The sequence below is a fragment of the Pterocles gutturalis genome, unplaced genomic scaffold, assembly GCF_000699245.1.
Source record: "Pterocles gutturalis isolate BGI_N339 unplaced genomic scaffold, ASM69924v1 scaffold12838, whole genome shotgun sequence".
Lineage (NCBI taxonomy): Eukaryota > Metazoa > Chordata > Aves > Pterocliformes > Pteroclidae > Pterocles > Pterocles gutturalis.
In genome coordinates this window covers 82,263-94,496 of record NW_010118268.1, presented here as the reverse complement: position 1 = coordinate 94,496, position 12,234 = coordinate 82,263, and the positions used below count along the sequence as shown (strand labels likewise).

The 12,234-nt window shown below is 39.7% G+C and overlaps 1 protein-coding gene across 1 annotated transcript in view; it reads left to right on the top strand.

Annotated features, from left to right (window-relative positions):
• VWF (von Willebrand factor) overlaps positions 1-12,234 on the top strand; it is a 98,244-nt gene that overhangs the window by 23,411 nt on the left and 62,599 nt on the right. The window contains 5 exon segments of the mRNA XM_010076140.1: positions 231-389; positions 1,572-1,707; positions 4,331-5,670; positions 6,115-6,234; positions 8,267-8,410. Coding sequence (XP_010074442.1) covers positions 231-389; positions 1,572-1,707; positions 4,331-5,670; positions 6,115-6,234; positions 8,267-8,410 — 1,899 coding nt within the window.

The following is a 12,234-nucleotide window of genomic DNA, read 5'->3' as shown; positions in this document are numbered from 1 at the left end:
AAACAAATATCTCTGATCTAGAGGAAGTACCTTATTACATAAAAAAAAAAGTGTGAAGAAGTGGTCTGTCTTGAAAGTATTATTATAAGATGGAAATCTTTCTTTTACTATGCATGTGGTCCACTTTGTACCAAGTTTGGTATCATAGTTCTGAGAGGCAAGGTGAATACACTCTGGTTAGATTTTTTGAATTTTTTTTTTTTTTTGCCTCTGATTCCTTCACTCTGTAGCACAAAGCTGTGAGGACCTGAATAAACAAGAATTAGATTATCAATGTGAATGGCGATATAACAGCTGTGGACCTGCTTGTCCTATAACATGCCAGCACCCACAGCCTTTGGAGTGCCCTCTGCAGTGTGTGGAAGGATGCCATGTACACTGTCCTGCAGGTAAATCCATCTTTTGCTTTAAGCAGTTACTTAACTTTTGCTGCTCTACACCTGGTACTTGTAGGTATTGCTGTAGAGTTTTGTTTTGTTTTAATCCTCTGAGTATTTCTATTGCATGAAAAGAGGTCTTCTAGTTCAGAAATGTTCACAGATTTTTAATGCTAGAGATTGCAAAAGACTTAGATGTAGCAGTTAATTCCTTAACAGACTTACTGATGTGTTTTCACCACAAAGGATGATGGTGGCTAGGCATCTTGGTTTGAGTTTGTGAAATGAGCACTGTGTGTGGAGGGCATGAAGTGGTGCCTAGAAGAGGAGAATGAAACACTGCCAGCAAGAACAAGAGATGATGAGAAAGGAAGACAGGAGGATTAGGGGCTGTGTAGCAATAGAGGTTGTTGACTATGGGGTTAAAGAAGGGTATGAATTTGTGCTGGACACTCGTAAAATGCTCTTTCAGAGCAGTGGGGGAAACCCATTGCCTTGACCTGCTTACTATCTCCAAGGCTCCAGTCCTCCTGGGGGTGCCCAGCAGATGCTCTTGAGAGTGCCCAGGAGGTATTTTCCTGTCAGCCTGAGCTTTCAGCTTAACTGTTCTCATCAACTATCTCTTAGAAAGGGGAAAGGAAAAAATATGGGAAATATGGGGAGGGAAGAGGAAAGACAGCCAGAGGGGGAAAGAATGAAAGGTAACCAAGATCGAGAAGGCGAATGAAAACTCAGATGAATAAATAGCTCCTAAGAATGAGAAGACATGAAGGCAAAGAAAGGAGGTATTTTAAGACAAAAAATAGCTATTTTGGGCCATGATATCTCTGATCAGAGTGAGGTATCTCCCAGGGATACTGGGAGAAATCAACAATATATGTAAAAAGGAGAATGCCTTTTTTTCCTGTCATCTTCAACGCTTTTGCTCTAAAGACGTATTCACCTTCTGTATGATACTGTTGCAGATGACATACTGTGTTAAGTGCTTCCAATATCTAAACAAAGACGGTTATGAAGGAAAGAAGTACTTCTCTGTCAAACTGGCAGTGACCATAACACAGGCAGAGTATTCAGAACTTTTAAGCCCAACTCAGAAGCCTTGTCATGTTTTTTTGGTAGCAGGGTAAATAAAATTATTAGTTTTGCAATTCATGAAAATTGGCATCTTTATACTACTGTGCTATTTTGAAACAGGGAAAATACTTGATGAACTGTCCCTGGATTGTGTCAGTCCAGAAGACTGTCCTGTGTGTGCAGTTGGAGATGTCAAGATCCCACATGGAAGGAGAATTATTTTGAACAGAGATAATCCACAGCGTTGTCAATCTTGGTATGATGGGTTCACACAGTGAAATAGCATGCCTCTTGAGTAGCACGAAGGGAGGGATATGGAACACATCCACAGGAATAAGTTTTTGGACATAACTTTGAATACACCACTAAAGATGAAGCCTGGAAACCATCTTTTACGTCAATATCCCTTCACATACAGTCTGAAACTGAGCATCACTGAAGATTTCAGTGATGGTTGGGATTATAGGATGTCAGTTGAATTTAAACAAGTGAAATTCTTATATTCCTTTCAAAACCTTTTCCCATGTGTAGGTGGCCCCTCTGGCTTTAGAAGTTCCACTTTTGTTTCTGTAAAGTGTGATTCAACATCAACAAAGCCATCAGACTCTCCCACCAGTACTAAAAAAATCATACGTATAGTGCAAGATCTGAATGTGCACTCAGTCTAGAACTTGCTGAGATTAGTAGGAGTTGGAATTGTGTACTATTATTGGAAAACCTGTTTCCCCAAGAGCTTAAGATTATATCCTGTGGCCTGATCCTTCACATATGTGTTTCTAGATATGATTAAATTAATGGAAGGGACCATGTGCATGATGCAGGATCAGGGCCTTCAGCTGCAATGTGGCAGAGACTGATTTTTGTTCTGTATTACAGCCCAGTGACATATTATGCCAAGGCCTGTAGTATCTGAAAGTTTAGCATTCTCCAGATATCTAGACTTTGGGTGGATACTTTCACTAGCCACTCGTAATGCTGTGAATACAGGAGAGATTTCCATCTTGTAATTTGACTATATTTAATAGAAACTGAGTTGAAAAACTGCAGCAGCTATTAGCCCAGACTAACACCTTAGCTCCAAATGCTCTGAACCTCAGAAACTCTGAATGGGTATGAACTTCAAATTCCTGGCCTCTTGCCCAGGCTAGCATATGTCTGTGCCATAAACCTAGGGCATGAGGCTGCTAGGCAGATCAATTAATTTTTTTTAACAGTATATACAAAGAGCCATGAATTCCATCAAAAGGTCAAAAAAGAGTCTTCATAAATGAGTCTCTGTTTTCTAATTTTTGTAATCCTTAATAATTATCTTAAATGTTGATACACTGGCCACTGCTCACAAAAGATTTCAGAACATTAGGAAAACTTACCTCACTAGGGAAACATCCTTTTGCATAGCTGTCACCTAATTTAGATGCCTACACCATCTGTACAAACAATAGAAAATATTGCACAAAAATGAATTTTATAGCAAATATCCAAAGGAAATTGGAAACTAGAAGAGTGTCGTTCATATTAGGATTAAAATAATAAATCTTCTGTTGCTATACATTAATGCCAAAAGTAGCTGTGCGTTCTTCAATTAGGAAGATACTAAAAGCAGCCTGAAAAGAGCATAGTGCTGGCAGAACTTAAATGAAGGTGCCACATGTAAAGTGAAGTCTTTTCCTGGAAAATGGCACCTTCTTCCAGTATTGACTTGGTTAGTTTGTACATCCTGGGGTTCTTTCTGGCGGTGAAAACAAGCAATTTTTGGCCCTTGCTCTTTCGTAAACTTTTCCTGTTCTGTTTCTTGGACTGTCCAGTCAGACAAGGAAAATACATTGGGTGAGTCTGTACCACTCTGTGAGTGAGTACAGTCATGTTCTTTGCACTGATAACTGAAGTAAAGAGAATCATACAACCAGGAATTAGAAGGGCAAAAGTGTTAAAGCCTTGCCAAAGATAGGAAGAGATGAATTATAAACAAGTTCCTAAAAGCCGGAGGGTGACAGAGGTGAAAAATCACATGGTGGTACAGAAGGATGAATAGTGGAAAAGGCAGAGATGCAGAAAAAGAAAAATGGGAGCTGAGATGGAAAGGGGAAGAGAAAAATGTACTAATGGAGGTAAATAGAAATGTTGAGCAAAGACAAATAAGACTAAAAATAGATAATAGCCGTAGATGAAATACATCATGATGTGAGAAAAGGGATTGAAACGGTACATGGTAAATAAGAGGAAGATAACAAAGGAGACATAAAAAAAAATGGAGGACAAGCATGTGCTAAAGCTGTATTCCAAACAAAATGAAGTCAGGAAAAAGAAAAGTAATGCACTTTAGAGGTAGAAAAAAGGCTGGTTGTTGTTTTCACTAAGGTTAAAACCTAGGTAAACCTAGCCTCCTTGCAGAGTGTGCTAAGTCATATCAGAGCTACAGGCATCTTTCTTACTCTGCTTTGTGTTAAGCTGCGTCCAATTTGCCTCCTATTTTTCTTCTTTGAGAAGCAAACCAGATCTGTCAGTTCAGTCCTCCCATGGCTTACAGGTAGCCATACTGCTCAAGCTCAGTGGGTTTCTAGGCAGTTTCCAGACACAGATTTTACACATTCAGACAAAGGCTGTTATAAGGAGAGTTTCCTCTGACAAACACATCATAGTTTGTCATGTGTTTCCTGGATCTAAACAAACGTGCATGAACATACAGGATTTAGCTGTACCATACCTCATGAAGAGTTGTGGGGAAATGGAGTGGGGAACAAATCACTCACATTGTGTTTTGTTTTTGTTGTGTTTTTGAGATACTTAACTGTTTCTGAATGGTCATTCTTTTATTAGATGCAGGTGATGTGTCATTATAAGTGCTGACATTTTACAGTTAAATTTGGTGATTTTTGTAGTCTGTGTGAAGGCAAGAACTTATCCTGTGTAGCCTGTGAACCAGTGGAGGACACCCTGACACCAACAACACCTGCTCCAGAGGAGGACATTGAGCTGCCACCCAGTGAATATTCATGCAGCAAGATGATGGATTTGGCCTTCCTATTGGATGGCTCCAATAAACTGTCAGAGGAGGACTTTGGCCAGCTGAAGACTTTCATAACTGGCATGATGAAGAAACTCCACATTTCCCAAAAGAAAATCCGAGTGTCAATTCTGGTGTATAGGGCTGGCCCCACAATCTACCTTGGCCTTAAAGATATCAAAACACAGTCCCAGATGAGAAAAATTGTCCAAAGCATAAAATACACAGGTGATGAAGTAGCGTCTGCTGCCGAAGTCCTTAAATACACTGTGTTTCATGTGTTTGGAAAAGCAGAAAGGACCAATGCTGCCAGAATTGCAGTGTTATTTATAGCAAGCAAGTCTCCAGGAAAACTCCGCAGCATCCTCACGGCTTTGAAGAATAAAAAAATTGCAGTGATACCTGTGGGGATTGGACCTAATGTTAATGTGGAGCAAATCAGGTTCATTGAAAAGCAGTCACCAGATAATAAAGCCTTCCTAATGAACAATGTGTTAGAGCTAATGGATAACAGGGATCTCCTCATTGATCGTCTATGTCATCTTGGACCTGAAGAAAGTTCTCTGTTACAATCTACATCCACTCCAACAATATCCGGTGTCTTATCTCCCCCTTGGGGACTCACAGCACCACCACCCATTTCAGAAAAGCCCACTCACAAAAGTCTGGACATTGCTTTTATTGTGGAAGGATCTGACAATGTAGGAGAGGAAAATTTCAACATTGTCAAGAAGTTCCTTGAGAGGGTGATCACAGGAATGGATGTGGGACAGGAAGATATTCATGTTACAGTCATGCAGTATTCAGAGACTGTCACACTGGAGTATTCCTTTAGGGAAATACAGTCAAAGGAAAGTATTATTGAGAAGGTGAGGAACATACCCTACCAAGGAGGGAAGGCTACCAACACTGGGAATGCCCTCAATTATATTTCCAAACACACATTTACACCAGTGAATGGGGGCAGGCAAGATGTTCCTCACTTGGTATATATGGTGTCATCAAGTCCTTCCACTGATGTCATCACACGACCTCCGAGGAGCATAAATGTTATTCCCATAGGCATAACTCCTAATGCAAATATCCAAGAACTCAGAGAGATCAGTCAGCCTAATAATCCAATTATCTTGCACAGTTATAGCAGACTTATTGAAGAAGCACCTGAATTAGTGCTGCAGTCATGCTGCTCTCATAAACTTTGGACAGAAATTCCAGGTAAAGCTGGACGTGTTTTCTGTGTAATTTCCTCTTTTGCACAACTCTGAGGGGCGGGGCCTGCTTCAAGGAAGTTAAAAACACACTTCCTCTTTCCTGAGGGTTTTCTTCAGGGCGGGGGGAGGGGTGATGATATTTTGGGTTTTTTTTATTGTTATTGTTTTGGTTTAGCTTGGATTTTTTTGTTTGCTGTTGTTTTAGTCCCCTGAGAGTAAAATAGCATTAGTAGAAAAGCGAGAATTAAAATACTCATGTATCTCACTAAAGATAAATCTCAAGGTTTTCATTAAAAGGGCATCACTTACCAAATCAATTGGTCATTATCCCGCTTTGTTTTCTCTCTGTTTTATCTCTGCCCATTCTGCCCCTACCAATAGATCAGTAGATGCTACTTCTGGTTATGATGTATAAACAAACTTTTTTTTTTCTCTCCCCGCTTCTCAGAGTTGTGCAACAAACCAATGGATGTCATGTTTCTTCTGGATGGAAGTTCCAATACTGGAGCATCAGAGTTTGAGGAAATGAAAAACTTTGTACGGGCATTTATTGAAAGTGTTGAGATCAGTATGTATCTCTCTTTTAACTCAAACACATAAAGACGTTTTGTATTATTTTGCTTATACAGGAAAAAAAGCTTCTCAGTATAGGTTTTTTAAAACATTTTATTTTTAAATGACTCAGTCCTATCCCTCAAAAAAATTTAAGTTTATATTGGGGAAATCAGTCTAGTAAAGCCTTTGGTTCAGATGCAGTTCAGTTTCCTCCCAAACCAAGCTTCAGTTCAATAGAGGTTTGACATCCAATTCAGGGAATCATGTGACAGGGAATAGCTTGGACAGTAGCTCTAATGAATGCCTCCCTTTATACTGTCCTGGACATAAGAAGCGTGTGTGCCAAACAGGCAAAGAGATCCCTGTCACAGGATGGAGATTTAGCTGAACTGTTATTCTGAAGCAGAAAAGCAAAAATTCATGTTTGTTTTTGGTTCAGTTCTGGATTAGGTTCAACAGACTTGAAAATAATAGCTCAAATTCAGTTCTGATTCAGGTAAGAACAGATAATTCAGAGGGTTTTTCGTTCAGGTTTTATCTGACTGCAAGATTTTGGTCTTTGGAATGGGCATTTCTTGTTCTGACCAGCTCTTTTTGACTAACCTAGGGTGCTGGAACTGACTTTTTAAGATTTATTTCCTGACCCACGTTGGATGACAGACACTTTTTGGGAGTGCTAGACTCACTGAGCTTGCAGAGTATGTACTGATGCGAAGTATACCTGTAATTAGGTCATTCAGCACAGATACCATCAGTGCAGCCACCCTGGCAGGATGCCATATATCCTGCACATCCATGAAGGGACCATGTGGTACATGTAGCAAGTTTGGATATCGTGTGCCATTGCACCAAGTCCATCCTCATGGCAGGGGCTATAAAGGATCCTGCGTTTCTCCAGCAGCATTTGTTTTAACGACCTGGATTTTTTAATCAGAATTGTACTTTTGCAATTCAGCATTAAACCATTTCCATGGAGCAACTGCTATTGCTGCTGGTGTTTCCCACTGGGTGTTGACATGTTTGTATTATACCTGTGCTTCCAAAAGAGGTGATTACCAGCACTTGTACTAATTAGAGAGCTCACAGAGGAAAAGTAAAGCATTGCTGTATGTTTAGAATAACGGATTTTTTAGAGATGGTATGTGGAAGACACTCTGTTTCTGAAAATTGTGTACATACACAATATAGAGGAGCAAGAGAAGTTAAATAAACACAAACTAAACAATAAACCAACAGACAATTTATTTTAGCCTAGCTGTTTTCTTTATCTCTGAAGTCTGTAATAGCAAATGTTACATCTTTAACAACAGGATAATAATAATATAGCTATGAAATTACTCCTGACTATGGCCTTGATATCAAAATATTTGAGAAGACCGTGGAAAAATTGTAAAGTGTAGTGAGTAGACAATATTCAAATCAATATCAAGCCTCTGTTAATTGTTTTGTTCATACTTCTTACATAATGTGTAAGCAGAACCAGGCTGTCAGAAAATAGCAGAACTTGGAATTTCTCTTCATTCCCCTTTGCAGGTCATGCTCCCTGGGTGTGCTATGTCCCATACTGCAGCCTGATGCATGTCACTCAAGTGATGTATGACAGAGGGAAATTTGCATCGAAGGTAGTCATCCAGGGAGCTTGACCCATCAGACAAATGGCATCAAAGTACCACGCTTGCAAAACAATGTGCACGTTAAAAAAAAAAAAAAAGTGATATTTAGACAATTTTAAAATGGAAAAGGAACAATATTTGGAGATCAATAAAGTGAAATTCTCCAGTCATGGGCAAATTGATCTGGGGTAAATTACTGTATGCTGATTCCTGACAGAAAAGCAACTGTTCCCAGCAGTACTTGCATGTTTTTTCACCTAGGAATAGTTTAGTTTGGATCTTTTAATTGAAAATGCAGCTTTCACACTCTGATGGAAAAATCACTGTCTAGTTGCGCTTAATGTAAAACACAACCATAATGTATCCTTTACATTTATTTTAAGACATTCATATGCAGTACTTAAAATCTTTCTTTTCTGCTTTTTGCTTCAGGCAATACTTCAATTCATGTGTCGGTTTTCCAGTATGCCAGGGAAAATAATCTAGAAATTTCATGGAACATGCCTCAAGAGGCTGAAAAGCTTGTAGAGATGGTGCACTCAATTCAACAGAGAGAGCAAGGTCCTGCTAGACTAGGTGAGTGAATATGTGGATGATGATGTTTAAACAAGAAGGAAAAAAATGACCAGGAATCCTAAATATAGCCTGATCCCAGTCACCAATTTATGTCAGTGCTATTGTGGTGGTGTTCTGCAGTAGGACTCTGTTTTTTTAGTTCACTCATATCTTTACTATGTGTATGTTTCTTGGTAAATGTTCAATTTTCTCTATTAAAATGTATCAATAGCTTACTCGAATTAGGGTTCATCTTGATGTATCTTCGAAAGAAGACGACCAATTTTTTTTTTAGCCTTGAAGTAATCCTCAGGACTTGCATTAATTAACTTTCAAGCAAGCAAAACATAATTAAGAAGTAAAGACTTTGCTTATTAACCTTTCAGCATCAATTAGTTGATTGGACATTTAGCAGCAGAACTCCTTGTGCTGACTTCAATAGCTGCCCTTGCCAGATGTTTGTTACTCTGTGCTGAGCCAGTGTAACCAATATGGTTGAAAAATAACTTAGCAAAACAGTAGTTATATTCTGGGTGGTTCAGTTCCCTCACCAAAATTGCCGTGCTGGTCCCACAAGGACTTGGGCTGGCACAAGGCTGGCGATGGTGTTGGGGAGCAAGGATTGCCTAAGGCAGCACCGTAGCTGAAAAGTTACTTGTGAAACATCATATTCTGTTCCAGACAATTACATCCTGAAAAACACGTCCACTTCAATTTTCGTGTTCTAAAACATAACACAGATTTCTCACTGGGTCTGTGGAAACTCAGTACATGCACATGTATCTGTTGTAGGGTTCAGCAAAAAATGATTCTCCTACAGCATATCTGATCTTTCACCAGATACCCTGAGAATTTTGTTGTTCTGGACTGGAACCACATTTGCTCTGGCAGCCGCCTAGCATTAGGGTCCTATAAGAGTTGAGGAGTACACAGATTTTTAGGGTCTTTGGCCTACTTCACACTGTAAATAGTTATTGGTACAGAAAAGTGAGAAGTAAAACCTGACTTCCATAGTTCGCAGGAGGATTAGCCATGATTGCTTTCTCAGCCTGGAGAAATAAAAATACCAGATGGCTGATGAGACTTCTATAGGCTCGTTGTGGGATAAATTGTTACATACAAATAGATAAGTTTCATGAAGCCTTCCATATAATGTGTATAGTAAGCCACACTGAACTGCAGGATAAGCAGAGGAAACACGGCCTTTGGGAAATGAAAGGGGAGAGGCAGCCACATGACATACTCGTTAGCGATTTGTTTATGTCTCATTGGAAAATGCTCAGAGACCACGACGAGGGATGTGGTATAATGAACCAAAATGGAATAGAGTAGAAGTAGTTCCTCCCAAATGAAGTAATGAAAATAACTCACTGTGGTCCTGTCCTGCACCTTGTAATGTGTGTGAATTCGGCTGACTAGGTAGGAGACTCAGCATCCATGGGAAACGCATGGTCATTCATGTTGTTCTGTCTCTCCTTGGGCTTCTGGAAATGCAGAGGCTGCTTAGAATGTTTGGATGGCTCAGTCCAGATGTGGCAGTTCCCTGGGCAGCTTTGGAAATCCTTTCTAGCCTATGGAGGGCTTGATCAGGATTTGCCTATCAAAAATACCACTACCATCAGACCAGCGCTGTTTCTTCTCATTTGCACTGGCTTCCTTATGGTAGAAACACGATCCTCTGTAATCCTTATCCAATCTTTGCTGATGCAAATCATCCAGTTTCAGTCAAAAATGCTATATATGCATAGTGCAACTGTGGGCTCTGTTGCCATCACTGCAAGTCTTACTGCAGAAAGTGTTCCCTTTTTCTGTTTCATCTAATCATAAGGAAACTCCAGGAGAGAGACACCTTTTACTAGTAAGAAATAATGAAAAAAAAAGATATGAAGTGTTTGAGGCAGAGCAAAAAATAGCAGCCAATACCACAAAGCTTTCCCATGCATATGCAATAAGAGAACATCATGCAAATTTTGGCTCAAGTAACCTATTGAGAAGAAGCCCTGGGGATATTCAGGCATAATGTAATTGTGTACAAATTCACCTAAGAAATAACTGAAAATAAAGAAAACTAACTGCAAGCAAGAGATGACTGTGTAAGCCTTCATTCAGCTAAAAGAGTGATCTGCACAAGAGAACTGAGAAACATGCCTCTGGTCAGCATTCATGGTATTTAGGAGTGTCACAGGGAGCACAGTGAGCAGTCCCTACAATACATACTGCTTAACACTTTCTAAAACCATGATTTTGCTTACTTATACCTTTACTAAAAGCAGCTCATTTAGGCTGATGTTTTCCGTGCTGACTGCCTGTCTCAGACTCAAAATTTGGAGGAAGTATGATCTGTGTGGTCCATCTGTATTAAAAGCATTGTTGGGGAAGAAAACATGTGTTTTCCCTCCATGTCCCCACCGTTACCTTTAGGAAAAAAGTCGAAAATATTTTTACTGAAACTTTCTATAGTTATTAACATATCTGAATGGCAGCATTCAGCTTTGCCTGTCATGATTAAGATGGTATAAGTGTTTCCTTTCTAAAATCCCACTGTGGTTTAGGAAGCAAAGGCCCACCATAGCACTTTTATAGATTCAGATCTGTGCCCTGAGTGATGCAGTCTATGCAGAATTTTCAAAATCTGCCCCCCCCATCACCTGCTTGAGGCTGTGGTTTTGCTAGCAGCTGCCCTGATCTAAGGGCTCTCATCCACTGGAAGACAAAAGTTTTCCTCTTGCTCCCCAACTATTGTTTCTGAATTGCTGGTGTCAGCTCCTTTCTGAAGCCAGCTTTGGATGCCTACTACTCCCTTCCCTGAGCTACTTAGATTCAGTGTCCTGGCAGGACTTTTTGTTTGCTTGCTTGTTTTTTTAGTTAATTTCTTATAAGGTTTGAGAGTTGAATGTGGTCCAGTCCTGATTTGTGACCTGCAGAACTAGAAAAACAGGAGAGGTTTTGGGGCCTCATAGCCTTCTCCCTTCGGTGCTGGTGGGCTGGTGAAATGATGAATCTGTGCTGTTCAGGAAGAATCCAGCCATTCTGCTAACTGACACACATTAATGCCAGAATATCAAAGTGCTAAGAATTGACTATTTAAACCATCTATCTGTGGGATCAGTTTGAAATAGTTACTTTGTTTCAAAATTAAAATAATCTGCTATTTCCAGTTAAAAAAACACAGTTCAATGTCTAGTCAAGATCCTAAATTAAGATCTAAATACCAGCTTCAGGATTATCTTCATAGAAGGTTGTTCCTAGTTAGACAGGTCCTTGTTAAACAGATGCAATCTGGACTATCCACAATCGAGATAGTGTTGGCTTTTTCTATACTTAAAGTGCAGAGGAGCCATTTCTTTTTCACTTCTTTCCCAGGCAGCTTTCAGTACTTGTGGGTCATTAAGACCTCCTGTAGTACTTTTTTTGTTTTTGGTGGAGATGTTGCAGAAATGTTAGCAAAACCACTGAGGCCACTTAAGGCACTGATTCACAAGTTCCCAGCAGGAACCTCTGCCTAGCTGGAATCCCGTCTGTCACAACTCCACAGACCCTCATGGGGTCTTTAAGCTTTATTCCTCATTTCAGGCAAAATTAAAGAAAATAATTGCAAAGGTTACTTTTAAGAAGTTTCTGCTTTCCCTGAGGCACACCCACCAAACCATTAAATGTCAGTGAATTGGTTTGTTTTCCTCCAGATTGGCTTATTCTGGGATGAATCTTGTTTTTTATTTCTTGGATGTATTTCAAATGTTTCTAGGGCACCTTGAAGTTCTCTTTCAGTTCATTCCATGATGTTTATAATTGCTCCCAATGTAATATCTGCGATTCAGATTAGCATGCCTTTTTACACATTTTAC